Genomic DNA, 21,170 nt, shown 5'->3' with positions numbered 1-21,170 from the left:
TTTTGTTTTTTTTACCCACCACTTAATATACAGTATAAATCCTTAGTTTTAATATTTTGATTTCTTTTATTTAATGCATACTTATTGCAATCCAGATTATCTGAATAATATACATTACTGACATTTACCTAATAATTACCCAAATGATCTATTTTCTAAAGGATATTTCTATGTAAAGTGAGAGAAAAACAAATGTATATTTTTGCTTAGTTTATTAATTGCACTAGTTAAACATTTCCCTGTGGTTGGCTAATACTTACAAATAATGCCAATGTTCTTCCATCTAATCTTTACCCATTTATATTTTATACCAGCTTTGTTCTGTTCAGAGTCGTTGTGGTGGGGTGACTAAGTCTAATAAAGCAATTATATGGACAGTGAATAAAAGCAGGTCCATACAAGAAAACAAAACCAACTAAATTTAACCGTAAATGCATCCTTCTAAATAGTAGTCATGTGCTTGACAACGCAACAGAGACGTTGAAGCATCTAATTAACAATTGACCTCATTCCTCCAACAAACCATTAGCCACTAACACTAATGTTGACATCTGATATGATCCTTCCTCCCTGCTCTAAATTAAAAGGATATTTCACAATAATTTAAACAGGTCTGGACTGTATTTTATTATCTCTACAGCAGGTAAAAATAAAAGACTGAACCAGATAATCTTACACTGGAAATAGTTTTTATTATTATTATTATTATTATTATTATTATTATTATTATTTTGAAATTTATGAGATTCTTACTCTATTTGTGAAATCACATTGAAGTGTTATTTGGAATAAAAATGCAAAGTTTACTGATATAAGAAATCAATCAGTTAATCAAGTTTATTACACATTTCACTAACAAGGCTGTTCAAAGTGCTTTACATTATAAAACAAAAATATAAAGCCATAAAAAAATGTCATTCAATAATTGAGAAAACCAGTAACATAACATTTTGATGAGTGCCATCATCACAATCATCAATACACATTAAATATGTTGGTCAATGTTCCATTCATTATTGTTCAAAAGCATCTCTAAATAGGTGGGTGTTAAATCTTCATTTAAAGGGACAGAAATTTATTCCAGAATTCTGGTGCATAGAAGCTGAATGCTGCTGGTCTAGAAGGTTGATACAAAAACAGCAGATCATTTATATATTGTGGTGCTAAGTCATTCACTGACTTATAAACTAACAGTCACTGTGAGACACTAAAACAAAAAAAGGTTTTGTGTTTTTTTTGTTTTTACTTCCAGCCTCCTGGGCCCCAAGACCTCAGGCACCAGTCAAGAGCAGCATCAGGTTGGGCAAGAGGGACCCAATGACCCACCTTCACCCCATTTGCCACAGATGCTGCTCCACCACCCCCAGCCTCATCCACATGCCCACTTGTTACGGCCCCCCCTTTTTTGTGAGGAGGGCAGTAACACGACAGCCACAACAAATTGACAGAGTCCAAGTGAATGTTGTAAAAAAGGAGGGATTTATTGATATTGAAAATCCCAGAAGGCTCACACAAACTGTGGGGAGAAAATGGTTAGGTGGTGCCAAATCAAAGAAAATAATAAAACAAAACAGGGCCTAACTTCCGTCTGTGCTAGAGAAACAAAAGAAAACAAAAACCCTGCCTATCTAATCTAACAAAAGTTTCCACCAAAACTTTACATGGGCGGCACCCACCTACTTACCTAGTGTATCTAACAGAACAAACACCTACGTGATGAAATGTACAGGGTACCCCAAACTTACCTCACCCTCTAACTCCCACCACAAACCTTCATACAAAGAGCAACAAGACATGTGTCAGGTAACAAAGTCAGCCCCCGCTCTCCCCAGCTGGGCTGCTTAAATAAGGCCTCCCTGGATGCTGATTGGCCCATGGTTGATGAGGATCAATCAAGGGAGATTGACACCAGCTTTCCCTAATACCTGTGAAGAGACAAAGGGGGAGGGGAAAGAGAAACAAACAGCCTGCAGGCATGTAACACCCCCACCCTTATAAGTCCAAACATAAATGTTTGGAATACTCCAGGTAAAAGAAAACAAGCTCAAAAAGCACGTGACAAAGCATCTGCCAATACATTCTCAGACCCCTTTTTATGGCAGATCTTCAGGTTGTACTCCTGAATGATCAAAGCCCACCGCATAAGTCTTTGATTTTGATTGTACATCCTGGAAAGAAAGACAAGTGGGTTATGGTCTGTGAAGACAGTGATTGGTTCCACACTCAAGCCAAGGTAAGCTTCAAAATGCTGTAAGGCCAAGAGTAGTGCAAGCGCTTCCTTCTCAATGGTAGAATATCTACCTTGATGAAGATTAAACTTCCTTGAGAAGTAGCTTACGGGATGCTCTATTCCGTCTTTATCATCCTGCAGAAGGACAGCTCCTACCCCAACAGCACTGGCATCTATGTCCAGTTTAAATGGCAGACTAAAATTTGGGGCGGAAAGAACAGGAGAACATGAGAGCAATCCTTTTAGATGTTCAAAAGCATGCTGACATTCATCAGACCAAATAAAAGGTGTAGAAGGACTGGTCAAAGTTGTTAAAGGAGCAGCTACCGTAGAAAAGTTTTTACAAAAGCGACGGTAAAATCCTGCCATCCCCAGGAATCGACGGAGCTCCCTCCTGCTTGAAGGAACAGGAAAGTCAGAAATTACTTTGACTTTTGCATCCACAGGACACACTTTTCCTCCACCAACCTGTTGACCCAGATAGACAATGGTACCTTTTCCAAACTCGCACTTAGAAAGATTGAGCGTCAGTGATGCAGCTGAAAGACGTTTGAAGACCTCAAGCAAAACAGAAAGATGGGTAGACCAGTCACTTGAATATACCACAATGTCATCTAGATATACCCGGCAGTTTGACACATCTCCCAGTACTCTATTTACAAGCCTTTGAAATGTAGCTGGTGCATTACAGAGCCCAAAAGGCATCACTGTGTACTGAAGAAAACAGTCTGGTGTAACAAAAGCTGAGATATCAGAGGCCTGTTTGGTTAGAGGTACTTGCCAATACCCTTTCAGCATGTCAAGTTTAGTGACAAATTTTGCTGGTCCGATTTCATCAATACAGTCTTCAATGAGGGGTAACGGGTGTGCATCAAGGACTGTGACAGCATTCACCTTACGAAAGTCTGTGCAGAACCTTGGACTTCCATCAGCCTTCATGTCTAATAGACATGGAGAACTCCATGGGCTGCAACTCTGAATGGCAAGTCCATATTTAACAAGGTACTCCACTTCCTTTTTCATGAGCTCCCTCTTTGTGGCATTGACACGGTATGCTCTCTGCTTTATAGGTGCAGGATTGGAGAGAACCATGTCATGAGACACCACATTAGTCTTGGTAGGAACATCCCCAAACAGACATTGGAAGTCTGATATGAGTTTTGTGATGTCCTCCACTTGGTCACCTGATAAATGTGACAAATAGTCAGGCAGGTTAGCCAGTATTTCACTATTACTAAGCCTTGCAACTTGTGGAGGATCTTTGCGTGTTACCATATCCTCCTCAGCTGACTTTGACACACAGGTTACAGGGGAAATGGGTTTAACCCGATTCTGGGTTGGTTGGTCGGTCTCTCTTGAATGATACCGTTTTATCATATTGACATGACAAAGCCTGGTCTTGCGGCGGCGATCAGGAGTTTGAACAATGTAGTTTGTTTCACTAAGTTTCTTTTCTACCACATATGGCCCAGAGAACTTCGTTTCCAAAGAAGAGCCAGGGATGGGCAGCAAAATCAAAACCTTATCACCAGGTTTAAACTCACGAGTGACTGCTTTCTGGTCATAATGTCGTTTCATTTTGACCTGCTTTGAAGCCAAGGCTTTCTGCGCAAGTGCACAAGCTGTCTGAAGGCGCTCTCATCATTGAAACAAACTCTGGAATACATATTACAGAGTGAGAGGAATAGATTAGTTGGTCTTTAAGGACATTTAAAGGTCCCTAACCTCATGTCCAAACACAAGTCCAGCAGGACTACAACCTAAAGTGTCCTGCACTGTTCCACGACAAACAATAGAAATGGGATACCTTCATCCCAGTCCTTCTCTGTACCCATACAGTATTTTCTCAGCATCGCTTTTAATGTCTGGTGAAACCTTTCAAGTGCACCTTGGCTTTCAGGGTGGTAAGAGCTTGAGGTGACATGCTCTACACCCAACTGTTTTAGTGCCTGGGCAAAGGTTCTAGACATAAAGTTTGTGCCCTGGTCTGTTTGGACAACTTTGGGAAGACCAAACACTGAGAAAAACTTTACCAGAGCCTTGGTAATCATGGGAGCTGTGATCCTCCGCACGGCTTCAGGAAACCTGGTGGAAGCACACATTATAGTCAAAATGAACTGGTTTCCACTTCTAGACTTTGGCAAAGGCCCCACACAATCTACAATCACCCTTCCAAATGGTTCACCCACAACTGGAATTGGGGACAAAGGAGCAGGAGGTATAACCTGGTTTGGCTTGCCTGCAACTTGGCAGACATGGCAAGTACGACAATAAAGTGAAACATCAGATTTGAGACCTGGCCAAAAGAAGTGTTTGAGAACTTTGTTATACATTTTATTTATACCCAGATGCCCCGACAGTGGGTGATCGTGTGCTAAAGCTAGCACCTGCATGCGATACCTTGTTGGCACAACCACCTGATAAACGGTACTCCAGTCTTCCAAGTTGTCACCAGCCCAGCGTCGCAACAAGAGACCATCATCAACCATATATGCCACCTTCTTCCCCTGGGCTTCCTCCTGGGTAAGAACAGAAGAATGACATTTCAACAGAGTCTTGTCCTGTTTTTGAGCAGCAATGAATTCCTCCCTGGAGGCTGGTAATTTCATCATCTCTGGTCCTGGAAGAGGAAATACATTTTTAGATTTGTTGAGTTCAGTCTCCGATCCGGCTGATTGAGTCTGCTCTGTAGCAAGAAAAGAGTCAGACAAATCAAGATTGTATTTCTTTGACTGGGCCCGCGTAACCACACAAGCAGGGAAAATGTTAGGCATTGGTTCAAAGACCACACTTGTGTCAGGTGTGTCCAACACCTCAGGCACAGGCAATACCTTTCCACCTGCCAAGTCATTCCCTAGAATGAGATCAATCCCCTTTATGGGCAAGGTGGGAAGAACAGCAACCCTGCAAAAACCACTCACAAGAGATGAGTCAAGGTGGATATTATGCAGTGGTGCAGATACAAAGGTCATTCCAATACCTTGAACAACTACTCTGGACTGACAAGATGACATGACAGGCAAAGACAAAATACCCTCCCGAATGATCGTCTGGGAACCACCGGTGTCCCTCAGGATTTTGACTTGTCGGCCATCCTTAGGATCCCCTGTTAAAGAAACAAGACCCTGGGTAACAAAAGGTATGAAACAGGGATCTAGTTCATTCTCATTTTTAGTAGTTTGGTTGCTGGAGTTTAACACATTTTTAAGCAACCCAACACCTTTTGTCTGTGTTGTCAAAGCCTTGCTCTTTAATGAAAGGCAGTCAGCAATGACATGGCCTTTTTTATGACAGTAAAAACACTCCCTTACCTCACGTGGAGAAAGAGATTGCTGCTTAGCCTTAGCTTCTGACTGAGTGGGGTCAGGTTTTTGTTGACGAATGTTCAAAACTTTATCTGCACGAGGTACAGACACAAATACATTCTTGTGGGTCAACATAAACTCATCAGCAACAATGGCTGCTTTAGATAAAGAGGCCACCTTTTGCTCATTCAGGAAAACCACCAGTCTCTCAGGCAATGTGTTCTTAAAGTCCTCCAACAGAATTAGTTGGCGAAGGGATTCAAAGTCACCTTTAACCTCACTTGCAGCACACCATTTATCAAAAAGTAGTCCCTTCTCACGTGCAAACTCCACATAGGTCTGGCCACTAGACCTCTTTTGGTTCCTGAATTTTTGCCTGTAAGCTTCAGGTACAAGTTCATAAGCATAAGATTGACTTTTTCAGTACCTCATACTTCATGCCCTCCTCTGTTGACAGCGATGACACAACTTCCTGTGCTTTACCTATGAGCTTGCACTGCATTAGAACAGCCCACATCTCCTTTGGCCACTCCAGTGCCACAGCAATCCTCTCAAATGCACTGAAGTAAGAGTCCACTTCTGACTCCCTAAACACAGGCACCAAAGCAATATTCTTGCTGACATCAAACTTGTGTTTGTCCGACACCACCTGTGGAGAATCAGAGTACACAGATGAACGAGGAGGCGAGGTGCCATGTGAAAGTCTCATCGCTTCCACCTCTAGCTGTTTCAGCTTAATCTCTTTTTCAGCTTCAATTTCCAACTTGCGCATTTCAAGTTTGAAATCAAACTCAGCTTTTCTTACCAACTCCCTCTCCTGTGCCTCCAGCTGTAGGCGAGCCAGCCGAACCTTGAGTCTGACATTACCACCGGAGCCACTGAGCTCTGGCGACACTGGATCGAACCGTGGTAAAGTCGCAGGGAGCGCCTGTGGCTCTGCCAACCCCCTTGGTGGCGTTGCCAGTACAGCAACTCCTTCATCTTTTGAAGGAGGGCGTCCTAAATCAACAGAAGGAACATCACAAACATCTACATCCATTTTACTTGGGTCCACCAGGACTTTAATCTCAACCAGCTTCTGAACAACAATGTTTTCAATTTCAGCTTTTGAAAAGTGTTTTTTCACTGAAATGTCAAAATGCTCAGCCAGACATAACAAGTCGTCCTTACGACACAATTCCAGCTGTTCATGGCTAGGAGCCTGTACAAAATCCTCTAAGCTGAAACTCATTTCTAAACAGACACAAGGATCTCTCAACTTATTATGGATGTCTACAGCTCAGGGAAAATGAAGATCCCGGACGAGCCCCCACTTGTGTTACGGCCCCCCCTTTTTTGTGAGGAGGGCAGTAACACGACAGCCACAACAAATTGACAGAGTCCAAGTGAATGTTGTAAAAAAGGAGGGATTTATTGATATTGAAAATCCCAGAAGGCTCACACAAACTGTGGGGGAGAAAGGGGTGGTTAGGTGGTGCCAAATCAAAGAAAATAATAAAACAAAACAGGGCCTAACTTCCGTCTGTGCTAGAGAAACAAAAGAAAACAAAAACCCTGCCTATCTAATCTAACAAAAGTTTCCACCAAAACTTTACATGGGCGGCACCCACCTACTTACCTAGTGTATCTAACAGCACAAACACCTACGTGATGAAATGTACAGGGTACCCCAAACTTACCTCACCCTCTAACTCCCACCACAAACCTTCATACAAAGAGCAACAAGACATGCGTCAGGTAACAAAGTCAGCCCCCGCTCTCCCCAGCTGGGCTGCTTAAATAAGGCCTCCCTGGATGCTGATTGGCCCATGGTTGATGAGGATCAATCAAGGGAGATTGACACCAGCTTTCCCTAATACCTGTGAAGAGACAAAGGGGGAGGGGAAAGAGAAACAAACAGCCTGCAGGCATGTAACACCACTCCACACAAAGATGGCAGCATTCCTAGTGCCAACACCTAAACACTCCCCCATCACCCCCAACTTCAACGTTCACTCTCATCACACAACATATTTAATTACTGGAAATCGGATCATTTCAAATGAATTCTGTTAGTCTTTCTTACGAGCGTATATTCTCTATATGAACTCAGTTTCATCACAGTTGTTTAAAATGACTTTAAACTCTGTTAATTCTTCCAGCGGTGAAGCATTGGTTTCTTGGTGATGCTTAGAACTGCCAGAAGCATGTGGGATTTTGTCATTTCCATTATGAACTTTTGTGATGTTACCAAACAGTCACAGTGATGGGCAGACTGTAATATGCTGTTATCCAAACTCCATGGCCAGGCAAGCAGTGATGAAGTGCATGCAGATAGGTGTGATAAACCCATATGGAGCATGGGGGATTTTATATTGCTACGCCAATTTAAAGTTTGATTGATTTGAGAAGAGATGTACTTTGTTTTCTTTTACTTTTATTTTATTAAAGCAGAACTGAGAGGAGGGAACAATATGATATTCTCATTATGAAACCTCTTGTCAAATCACAAACAAATAAGTTATTAAATTAAAAAGTAAAATCTAACAGATTCTGGAAACAGATTTCTATTACTGACTTTTTCCAAATAAGAAATTTGGAAAACTACTACTAAGTACTGACAACACATTTAACTTTTTTTTTTTATTTTAAAATTTATGACCTTCATCCTGGTCATCAAACTCATAGAATTTTCTTCAACTGAACCTCAGTGCATTTTCCTTTAATTATAGTTCTGACCTAAATCCTTTATTCCTTCTATATATGTGGACTGACTCCTAAACAATCTAATTCTTCACTATGGCCATTTTGAAGCCCAACATGTCTTTTAGTGGTATGTTTACGGTCCTGTTTATGTTGATGTGAAAGCAGCGTTTGTGGCTTGCACACCACTAAATTATGAGAATGAATGTAGCCTAGGTATTACTGGGTCTGAGCTGATTACAGTCACACTTCCGGGACACAGTTGTACCTTTGCAATAAATGGCTACTGAGCGCTAACACTGCATCACAGACACACAACAGGCTTAGTCATACCCATGGCTCAAGGAGGCTATTTGGGATAATGTGGCTTAGTTTGTAATTACAAATTCTGCGGCATGACTTCATGGTAAATGATATGGCGTCTTAATGGTGCACTGCGAAGAAGCATGTGATGCATTCAAGAAATGCACAGACACCTGCATCCTCAGCTACAATTAAAAAAGCTGTGTCCCCTGCTGTTATTAGATGATAGAGGCACTCACTGTGACTTTTTGATGATGGACTGGACAACCATTCTGGACGTTTTCAGAATGGACACATTACCAGTCTATCCCTGGTAATCAGAACATTTCAAATCTGGGAGCTATTCCAACTGACTGTAATTTATAGAGTGTGATAGCTTCCATTTGTACTATAGAGTTTCAATGTAACAGGGAAATCAAAACACATTTAATATTTTCCACCTGTTAACAGATATTCTGGTCTATGAACATAAAGGAGATAGTACCTTGTTTACCACCAGATAGTGCACCACAGAATTGACCATTTTACTATTTTTTTTTTTACTTTAACTTTAACATCCTGAAAGCACCTCCAACATTGTTAAGTACAACAATGCTTATTCTAAATGTTGCAATGGGTGTCAAAATAGAGAGGTTTTAACTTGATTGACTTCTACTGCTGTTATGATTTTATAATTACTCATATATCAACCATACTCATATTGCTAACATGAAAAAGGAGGAATTGCGTTCTTATTTGTTATTTTAAAACCACTGGGGCATGTTGGTAAGTCACACATCAAATTGCTCTTGATTAAAGTTGCTTTTCCCATGTTTTTCTGACCTGAATGCAGGTCAAACACAGGGCATTGGCAGGAATTATCAGTAAATTGTATATTTGCACAAACCCCCATGAAGGCTTACTGCTTTTTTGTTTATTGATGTTGTATTTTACAACATTCATCTTACTGCCTGTAGTCACCAAGGTTTTCCTGTCTTACTTGATGTTATCTGTTATCTTATTTCATTGACTTCATACATCTTGCAACCATGTTTCTATCCATTCCTTTTATTGGGTTCAGTAAATTTATGCACCACAAAATATAGTTACAGGGTTTGCAAACCATTTCAAACAAACATAAAAGACACACAGCTCAGGTTAAGTGTTGACATCCATTTATATTCACCTTCACCGTCATTACTGAGATTAGTCATTCCTTACTGAATCAAATATCACCGTCCATTTACAAATACTTTAAACTTTTGGGCGATAACCCATTCACTGTCACTGCTAATTGTGCCATACTTTGTTGGACAAGAAATACGAGAAATAAATTGAATCATTATGTAAAATGAGTCTCTGCACAAAATGAGTTGTGCATGTGTGGAATGTTGCTTCAGCAGGTGCTGTTTTGTCACAGATTCCTGCCCTTTAACTGGAGAAAACCTAGATAATTTTGATTCTTCTCCAGCTGACAGTCCTTGATTGTGTGAACAGCAGAAAACAAAATTGGGAGAGACATGAATGCAAAGGCAAGATGAATAAAAATGTTATGTTTTTTTTATGATTTAGAAGCGTTCCTGGAGAGGGAAGAGAAAATGTACCACAGTCACTATGAATGATTATTGAAGAGTTATGTAAAGAAAAAAAAAACCCTAGGTACAAATATTCAGAGAAAAATGCCTTGATTAACATTCTTACATTCATTGATACCAATAGCGTAAAAGAGAAAAAGAATACCTTTTCTTGAGCAGAATTGAACCCCAGTGTCTCACCTGAGAGGTGAAGATACGCACTTTGCTAAGAGGGAAATTAAATTAGGCACCTCTCAGAGGTGATCTCTGCTATACATTAACAGGTCAGGTGCTATAGTAGCATTCCTGACAGAATACCTTTCGCTTTATAATAAAGAGCAACTCAAAGAACGAACTTGTTAAGTCATATGAGCAATGTGCAGGCTGAAATTTCAGAGATATTCTGACTGTGCCAAAACACAGTAATGTTCAAAGATATATTAATCCAGGAATGATAAAACATCTAATCATGGTGTGATCACCCACTTCTGAGTGAGATTTCTGCAGAGTATTTGCTCTCCATCACCTCTCCCAGAAAAGGACATGTCAGTTCTGACACTTTCCTTAGACCAGGTCTCAGCAAAACGGGAAATCTCAGGATTTGCTTAAACAATCCTGCTACCGAGCAAGGTTGGCTCACAGAGTAAGTTGTGAAGGTATGTTGACTGAGCATAACGACTGTCTGGCATTCTGAAACTGAAAACCCAAGACATGCACATAGTTACTCCAAAACATAATAAGGGTCTTCACTGATCCCGCTTTTTGAACAAGAGCCCTGGAGTAATTGCTAACTGCTTTTCTCTTTTTTTAAAAATGTAGTCTATCTCGGTGGTCCAAATGATGGTTATAAAACCAAGACCATAAAGAAGAAAAAGTTTATTAGAAGTTTGCAATACCCCTTTTGTCACTTAGCTAAATAACATCAATGGTCTGTAGTTGTACTGCTTTCACAGTTAAACTGTAAACCAAATAGTCCAAAAAACATTAGAGCAACAAAAGAAAGATCAACAAAACAAAACATGGAAATCTTAGGGAAAAAAGAGAAACAGAAAATGAAAAAGTAATTATTTAAAAGGACAGCAGGTTTGTTGTGTGAAAGAAATTAATCTTTAACACATCAGGTGTTTGAATATTCATCCAAGACATGTTTGCATATGTGCACTCATGCAAAAGAGACAAACAAAAAAGCCTAAAGTAGAATATACTAGGGCTGCACAATGGCACAGTTGGTAGAGCTGTTGCCTTGCAGCAAGAAGGTCCTGGGTTCGATTCCCGGCCCGGGGTCTTTCTGCATGGAGTTTTCATGTTCTCCCTGTGCATGCGTGGGTTCTCTCCGGGTTCTCCAGCTTCCTCCCACAGTCCAAAAACATGACTGTCAGGTTAATTGGACTCTCTAAATTCTCCCTAGGTGTGAGTGTGTGTGTGCATGGTTGTTTGTCCTGTATGTCTCTGTGATGCCCTGCGACAGACTGGCGTCCTGTCCAGGGTGTACCCCGCCTCTCGCCCGGGACGCAGCTGGAGATAGACACCAGCAACCCTCCCGACCCCGTTAGGGATGAAGGGTGTTCAGAAAATGGATGGATGGATGGATAGAATATACTACATGTCTACTCACCCACAAAGATGTCTGAAAAATACAGTTGAGTGGGCTGTGAAAAATGCAAAACCAGAATTGATCTTTTTTTCACAGCGGTCTTTGAAGCCCTGTCATTGGCATGTATTGTTTTTTTAGAGTAAAAGTAAAAGAATAATGAGCAAGGATAAAAAAAAAAAATGTGCAAGCTAAAAAGTTAGCGACTAAAAGGAAATCTACGTTTTTTAAAGAAAAACATGAACACCAATTGAGTTGTTGCAAGAGAACCATGATCTGCTCTCTGTTACGTGCCCTCAGCGGGGAACTCTCAGGAAGCGTCGTAGGGTGAGTGAAAACTGAGCGCTGAGACAGAGAAAAACGAGCATGAAGGAAAGTGACTGTGTGGGAGTTTATCGAGTGCCAACTGAAGCTCCCTCTAGCAAAAATCACCTAATTAGATTTCTATCTCGCTGTACCCTTTCTTGACCCCCTTAAATCTCTTGCATCTTTGGAAAGCTAGAGGGGGAGACTTTCCCAAAAGTGGAGCCCATTTGCACTGGATGTGTCTAAAAGGTGAAGGTTGTGAGAAGGAGACATCTTTCTTATTCACAGTCAAAATCAGCAAACCAGAAAAGGTAATGAATACCTGAATAAATAAAAATAAACATGAAACAACGTAAAAATTGCTGGGAGGCTCATCACTGAAAGCTGAATTCTCCCATTACTTTGAAGGGTGAACATTCTTATTATTGTGCCCTTCGGATAATTAAACTGTTTTGTTTTTTTTTCTTCTTTTTTTTTATTGCTCTGGGGCACACAGGAGATTCACAGCAATAACAATAAATGTGGTTGTTGCCAAAGTTCAAATGTGTCCAAGTCTTGTTTTACCTGAGGATAAGAGATTAACATTTTCTTAACATTATTCATACAGACAATATGATTTAGAAAACCATAAAACGAGTTGCATTGTAAATACTGTATGTTTTACTAAGGTCTTTGAATACTAGTTAAGAACATCTCATACAGAGGGATGTAGGTGGTTAAAAGCAACTTCTTCCAGTCAGTCTGTATGACTGAGTTATTTTTATTTGAAGAGTATTAAAGTCTCAAACTATTGCATCAGTTGTTGTTTGTCCCATTTCATGGTAAGTTATGATTGTGTTCTGACTTGAATAAATCTCGTACACATTGCTTCTTGTATATTGTGTCGTCTCAGCTCACCATGAGAAGCATCCACAGTGCTGTAGCACCATTGTGGAAAATGATTTAGCAAACACTTTATTCTAAATTTGCAAGTGAAGAGGAGATTAAAATAATTTGTGTACTGAATCAGCTTGTTGCAGGCTTTTAGAATGAAAAGGCTTTATTATAATTGGGGACTGGTAGTAAAAACAAAGGGCTAAAGAGCTCTCAACTCTGTCAAAAAGCAACTTTAAAATATAAACTTACAGAATCATTAAAAATCCTTTTGAATATTGGTTGTCCTACTCAACAAATGGCTTAAAATTTCTCCTTGTGTAAAAATTTCACAAGGAGGGTCCCATTAAAATATTAGTGGGACAGTAATGCCCACAAAAATTGCCCAAAAATTACATAAAGATGATAAACAATCTAAATACCTGCAATAGCAAAAAAGTGTTAATTGCTGTAATGGCAATAAATTATTTTTTTATTGCCATTACAATATATATACAATATATATAAAATATATATTGTACAATATACTATATATATATATATATATATATATATATATATATATATATATATTTGACATGAGAATAGATAATTTCTACATGCCATTATTAAACTATTTTTATCATTTAGCATTTTCCTTTTTTTTTCTCAGACATACCTGTTTCATTTCTAGTTAAATACAGACTTCATCGAATGAGAACAACTTTAAATATAAAACTGCCAGAGCTAAATATATAATTGTTGGCTTTACAGTACATAAAGGACAAATATACATTTACTGAAAAAAAGGCATGTCTGAACTTTTAAGCCATGAGTTTGGCAACATGGCATAAAGGTGTTGCACAACATTGGTGGGCGGAAAGAGCTTGATTGCTGAATAGAAGACATCACAATAACTGCCAGCTAATTTTGTTTTTACAGAGTAGGAATATTAAAACATCAACTAAATGGTATCATACAACATCATACAACACCTGAGGCACATGTCCCAAAATGTTATCATTCAAGCCATGTTGTCTATGAGTGCAAAACCATACTTCAAGAAGCTGTGAGGATACAGTGATGCATCTGCAAGTTACGCTGTCCATCTGTCATCCATTTTCTGAAATGTAGATAACTTAACTCACCTTACAGAAGTTCAACTCAATTCCCTAAACAAAATAATTCTACCTTTTGCAGTTAAGATGCCATGGGAAATAATTTCTACAGTCCCTCAGTCTCTCCATAAAAACAATGTTCTAAATATTTTCCTTCAAATATTTAGAAAGTAAAATAGGAAAGTTCTGCTTTTTAACCGCCTATTCACAAAAGACATATTGGAATCTACAATGGTGTAGACTCTTGTTTGCTTGTTTGTGATATTCTGTTGTAGCTTAAAGTGGCAATAGGTAAACAGAAATACTTTGGTATTAACTCTAAAGTGTATTTGGGCTGTAGTTCATATTATGGACTTATTACGTTAATCTCACTTAATTCTTTTGGCTTAGAGATGATGACACCTTTTGCATGTATGAGAGCTGCTATAGGTGTTTAAAAAAATAGCATTTTACCTAAAAGGAAACAACTTTGACTTCACTTAGAATTCAGTTCAATGTGGGTATGCTTTTAGCCTCTTAATAAAAGTGGGGAGGGCAAACTCTTTCCAGGGCAGGGGCATACAGGCACTAACCTGGAAGTAAAGCCAAAGTGCTATAAATCTATTAATTTAGAATCTCAGATTAAAGCATGCATACATAGGCAGTGCATTGATTAACTTACAAATAGCAAAAGGTTTGTAACAGTTACCCAATTAGTTATATAAACAACAAAAAAATCCAATATTGTAATCACCTAAGCATTAAAGAGCACCTTAATTATGAAATGAAAATGGATATGACCAGTGTTTGATGAAGAACTATCCCACAGTTTTCCTGGAGTGTGTGATACTTATAGTAGAAAGTCAACCATGTTGGTTCAGCATAAAATCAAGGTTATGGTGACCAAATAATATGCCTTATATATCTTTGCTTTTTTTTTTTCTTTAGAACATTTTTGAACAACTTTGGTATGGCTCAGTAGTGTCCTGTTGTGTTAAGAAGCTATTATTGTGATATTCTGTTGTAGCTTAAAGTGGCAATAGGTAAACAGAAATACTTTGGTATTAACTCTAAAACGTGTATTTGGGCTGTAGTTCATATTATGGACTTATTTACGTTAATCTCACTTAATTCTTTTGGCTTAGAGATGATAACTTACATTTTTGTGTTGAATTGAAGTAAAAGTAAAACATTTTACCTAAAAGGAAATTTTTACTTTGACTTCACTTGGAATAATTCAGTTCAATGTTGTGTTTGTATCCTTTGTCTGACGTCATGACGTAAGCTTCACCAGAGACAGAGAGATCCTGTACTGACTGGGGTGCTGTCAGGAGGCCATAGTCCTTGACGCGGCTGTCACAGGTTTGATTCCCGACCTGATGACCTTTGCTGCATAGTCATACTTTCCACATATATATCTATATATCTATATATATCTATATATCTATATATATATATATATATATATATATATATATATATATATATATATATGTCATTTAGTTATTATTTTGCTCCTACCCAACCTCTTTCTGCTCCCTTGTATATTTTCCTTCTAAACACAAAAATGATTGTGTCCCCAGCCCTCAAATAGGATCAAACACAACTGCAGTTAAAAGGTTTAGGTAAATCTGATTTTCTCTGTGGTTCCACTAAAAGCAAGAGCTGAGCCAGAAATCCAACACTTTGTGAACAAATACTGGGAGATAACACAGCACAAAACAGGCATATGGAACAACCCTTTTTAGCTTAGTAAACCAGGGTTTGATCTGATATATCAAGAGTGTGACAGCAAAGGATGTGAGTTGCAGGTCGGCCATGTTCTTTTTTGTGCATTTTATATGATATCTGTCCCTTTGTATTTTGTCAAGAAAATACCACAGGATCAGGAATGGGTTGACCGTGGAAATTGTAGTTCACATTTAAGAAAGACAAAACTACAGAATCCATGAGAGTTTAAGTCAAATCAGAATTTTCTACTATAGAAACTGTTAATTCTGCTTACTTTGTAAATGTTTACAAAGCAATGAGATAAGTGAAAAACAATTTTAATTCTTAAGATGGTCACACTTTATCTATAACTTTCTGGTTGAGTTGGACTACATACCAAATGATTGTACCAGTGAATGAGTGACATTCTTTTTGCTACTGCTAAAATTTATGAGAGCCAGGCCCTGGCTAGAGCTGTTAAACAGCTGTTAAAAGAAAACAAAGTAATTAGAAAACTAAGACAAAAAAAGTTCCAAAGCTTTAGATGGTCCCATAGCAAGCCAGCAAATTCAAATCCCCACCCTTATTGGTGCTGACAATAAAATAAATGAAGAGCAGGGAAATATAAAATATAAAAAATGCTTTTTTATATTTTATTCAAAAATAAAACCTCTTGCATATTTTGTCACTGTCTGTTGGGTATATTTGCTTCATTTCCCATCACAAGAAAGGAAAACATATTGATACTGCTCTATTTGTCTTTGTCATGTAAATATTTTAATCAAGGCATAAGACGCACACTCTGTATGCTCAATGGTCCCAGGTTGAGCAGAGTTCACAATGAAAACATGTTTAACCTATGTCATTTAGTTATTATTTTGCTCCTACCCAACCTCTTTCTGCTCCCTTGTATATTTTCCTTCTAAACACAAAAATGATTGTGTCCCCAGCCCTCAAATAGGATCAAACACAACTGCAGTTAAAAGGTTTAGGTAAATCTGATTTTCTCTGTGGTTCCACTAAAAGCAAGAGCTGAGCCAGAAATCCAACACTTTGTGAACAAAACTGGGAGATAACACAGCACAAAACAGGCCGCAATGGAACAACCCTTTTTAGCTTAGTAAACCAGGGTTTGATCTGATATATCAAGAGTGTGACAGCAAAGGATGTGTGAGTGCGGTCGGTGTTCTTGCAAGCTTTATTATACTGTATGTCTCTACAAAGACAGGTATTGAGATGAAATTCAGTGGTCTTCATCTCCAACTAAGAACAGTAAATGTGTCTCAAGTTCAATTATAAAGATCACCCTTAGAAATCCATCCATCCATCCATCCATTTTCTTACACCCTTCTTCCCTAATGGGGTCGGGAGGGTTGCTGGTGCCTATCTCCAGCTGCGTGAGGCGAGTCACCCTTAGAAAAAAATTAAAAATGTAATGCAAAAAATTTACAAAAAATCACTTTCAAAGATAATTAGTGTTATTTTGTGTTTAGGTTTTTCAGTGGGCATAAAAAAATTGTAAATATCAGTTCATTTATATGATTCTAGGTGGTCTATCTGTTAAATTAACCTTAAACTAACAGTTTAAGCTGTTCTTAACTCAGATGCAGCAACTGACTAGCAGCATGCACATTCTGTGAGTCCAGAGGGAAATGCATTAGGCAAAGGAGAGATGCACACCAACATCTGCTAATTCCAGGTAAAAGTAAATTTGACTTAATTATAGCCATTTCTGAAAGCTGATGGTTTTTCCAAGCTTGCAAATTGATCAACATACAAGGGAACTAGAACAAAATGAATCTCATTTTACGATAACAAAATCTGTCTGTTGATGTACATACCCCAAGGCTATTCTTTTGGCAGCTTATTTTTTGTTACTGAACTAACAATTGCATCTTTGCTAACTGTAGACATCAAAGAACTACAGCATTTCAGACAACAACCCTTTAGTTCAATGCAACCTTTGAATTTTGATATCTAAATTATAGGTAAAGTAAAAGTCTAATCAAAATTCTTGCAAGTGGATACTGTATTTATGTTCTGTAAAATGGCTCTGTGTGTACATATCTGATGGTTTAACTAGAAATACTGCAAATTATATTACAATGTAGTTCTCTGAAACAGAATAAAGGTATTGGCCATTTGCCATAACAATGATCCAAAAGGCATTTTCTTCTTTTGAGGGGAATTGATGCAACCTTTTTTGCTTGAAATAGCTAAGGATTGTCCTACAGGTGTCACAGTTAACATGTAGAAGACAACAAGTCTGTCACTTGTGCACAGACTTGTACATAGCTACAACTAACTTGCAACTCCAGCCGCTGACTGGGCATTTCAATACATGGAAATACATGTAACATATAAATCAAAAAACAATAAAAATACATGCATTTGCCTGCCTACATATTCAGATAGTACAAGTAAAACAGCACCAAAGGATCAACAAAAGTGTACATATAAATTTTTTAATGCCATAGTTTCATGTTTGTATTGTTTGTTCATAATAACAACATGAAATATGTCCCTGCCTTTGTCTCTCTAGTGAGAGCAAAAGAAAATATAATTTTCTTTTTAGCAGGAAGACTAATCATCTCGTTGTGATTAGGAGATGAAGGTTAATGTGGGTTTTTGCAGATGGGGAAAGGAGCTGGGAGTGGGAGAGATCAGACCAGACAGTGCTCAGCTGAGGCTCAGACTGCCAGTATAGCAGAGGCACAAGGGGGCTATAAGTGGTTAAGAGCCTATGGATCAATGAGAGGAGAGGCCTGAGCCTCATTACACATGTAAATGCAGCTTCCAACATGGGGGCCCTGCTTTAAAGTCTCGCTGTTTTAATTATTCCTTTGCTCTGCCCATGATAATTGGGTCTAACTCTGCCCAAGGCCTGTTGGAGGTGTAAGGTGAATAAAACTTCCTAACTACTTTGTCCATTTTTTAATCGTTATCAACTGAAGGACTTGAACCTCAATATGATTGGAAGGCAATGGTGTCTTTTGTCTTGGCTATCCAGACAGACCTGTCCAATCAATCATCCTTGTTTGGTTGGTACATGGTAAAACAACCCTTTGCCCTAAACTTATTAATAATTTTGGGCTTTTAAGATTCCCCGGTGGTTTTCTATTTGCTTACGTTGTGGGAAATAAACAAATGAGTTGAGTTTTAATTTTATAGCCTGAAGAACACACTCTTATTAAAACAGAAGTTTACACATTACAATGTAATCTTTTATAGTGGAATAATCTCATATTCATTCAAATACTATTTCCAAGAATAGTTTTTAAAAAGCAAATCCGTGCAACGTCATGTTGATTGTTTAACTGGTTCATGTTCAGAATAATTTTCTTGTACTGTGTAAGATTTTTTTACTTCAAATGTTTTCAGAAATGCTTTACAAATGCTAAAATGTGTACAAATTTATAGGCAAACACAAGTGAATTACTTATTTTTTTTAATAGAATTTCTAACAAAGAAAAGAAATGCAACACTAACTCATGGTCTTATCCCATCAGAAATCCTCATAAGCCTTCAGTTATGTTAAACTTATGCTTAAAAAGATCAGGATATTACTTGTGCTTATGTGACAAATCCCTTGAAATCTACAGCTCTTTATTTTAAGACTCAAATATTTTTACAATGTGTCACTTTCATTCAGTAGGGAAGGCAGAGAACAGAATGAAAGATGTGAAACTCCAGAGACTTGACATGCTAGAAATGTTAGAAACTATTTCTAGTATTTTTCATATGTCTGGACTAACAAGTAAGGTTGATGACAAACAAATTCAGTCCTATAAAGACCTTTGCTGGATTATATGTTATAGTCTCATGAAATCCATCTTAAGTCATTGAAAAAAAAAAGTATATTTTTCACCAGTGAATGTGTCATTCAGTGTTATGTGCTTTGTTTAAAATTGGGCAATTAATATATAATTAGCTGATCTTTTTTGTATATAATAAAAGTAACAATCATACCTGGCCTGGCTTGGCATCTTCACATATGGCAGCTTCATATGGTGTAGCCAGTTCAGGAGGATTGTCATTTACATCCAGGATCCGAATACTAATGGCTGAAAAGGACGCCATTGTGTGGTTATCTGTAGAAAAGCAAAACAGAAAGTATTTAGATGCACAAAGAAAATAATGCCAGTGAGGAACAGGCCACTTGCAATGAGTCATTCACTTTAAAAGCAATCCCTTCTCCTGAGCAAGAATTTGGAGACAGTGGGAAGAAATTGTTTTTAACAGGAAGAAATCTCCAATGGAACAAGGCTCAGTATTAGTGTCGTGGTGATAAATACATAAGAAAATATTCAAAAAAAGACAGAAACAAATGTCCTGGAGTACTGAGATCAAATCAGTAAATTAGAATATTGTCCATCCATCCATCCATCCATTTTCTTACACCCTTGTCACTAGTGGGGTCGGGAGGTGCTGGTGTCTATCTCCAGCTAACATTCCGGGCAAGAGGGGGAGTACACCCTGAACAGATCGCCAGTCTGTCGCAGGGCAACACAGAGACAGACAGAACAAACAACCATGCACACACACACTCACACCTAGGGAGAATTAAGAGGGACCAATTTACCTAACAGTCATGTTTTTGGACTGTGGGAGGAAGCTGAAGAACCCGGATGCACATGGAGAACATGCAAACTCCATGCAGAAAGACCTCGGGCCGGGAATCAACCCAGGACCTTCTTGCTGCAACCAACTGCGCCACTATGCAGCCCAATTAGAATATTACTAAATAGTTAATTTAGTTTAGTAATTCAGTAAGCAAAACAAATTGAATTACTACTCACAGACTGATGGGGTTTTTTATTTCTGTTTTCCACCTACATTCAAAATATGACAGATTAGAATCAGACCAATAAAATCATCCTTTAAAACAAAGCTAAAACCTCACCTGTTTAAAGTTGTCTTTGATCAATAACAAATGTAACATGGATCAATATATGTGATGTATATTTGCTTGATGATTTTGATGATGGCATTAGGCAAAATGCAAAGTTTATTGCTGTTTCATAATTGGTTGCTGTGCTATATTTTTAAGATGTGAAGCACTTTGAACTGCCTTGCTGAAATGTTCTATATAAATAAACTTGACTTGACTTAAACATTTGGAATACTGAAATGTGAGCTTAATGAAAAGTATGTTTAATACCGGCATGGTTGTTATTTTCAAAAACTACTTTGAATCTGACTAAAAAACCACATCAGGATCCGTGCTCTAATCTATTGTATGTGTCACTTTTGGTGCAAAGTATTCAGTTATCATTTTACAAAGTTTTTGAGAATCTCACTTAAAATCCTAAGAAGTAAATAAAGGAAGTTCAAATGCAAGTTACTTCCTAACTTGCACCTGTAACTTTTGATGAAAAACAGGAAACTTACATAAAATAGTATTGATTACAACATGGATTTTTTTTATAACTAATTAAAGAGTCTGCACACCATTCTTTACCAGTGCTTAACGTGTGTAAATGTAACCTAATAGTATTTTTTATTTATTTATTTATTTTTTTTACCTCTTGGAGGCCATTA

The 21,170-nt window shown here is 38.1% G+C and overlaps 1 protein-coding gene across 4 annotated transcripts in view; it reads right to left on the bottom strand.

Moving 5' to 3' along the window:
• LOC122833988 (cadherin-22-like) overlaps positions 1-21,170 on the bottom strand; it is a 162,019-nt gene that overhangs the window by 14,055 nt on the left and 126,794 nt on the right. For all 4 annotated transcript variants that reach the window (XM_044122020.1, XM_044122022.1, XM_044122019.1 and 1 more), the window contains one exon: positions 19,599-19,720. In XM_044122020.1, the coding sequence (XP_043977955.1) occupies positions 19,599-19,720 (122 nt within the window). The remainder of the gene's footprint in view (positions 1-19,598; positions 19,721-21,170) is intronic.

The sequence above is a fragment of the Gambusia affinis genome, linkage group LG07 (assembly GCF_019740435.1).
Source record: "Gambusia affinis linkage group LG07, SWU_Gaff_1.0, whole genome shotgun sequence".
Lineage (NCBI taxonomy): Eukaryota > Metazoa > Chordata > Actinopteri > Cyprinodontiformes > Poeciliidae > Gambusia > Gambusia affinis.
The sequence above is the reverse complement of the archived record's forward strand: the minus strand, read 5'-3'. Positions and strand labels throughout refer to the sequence as shown.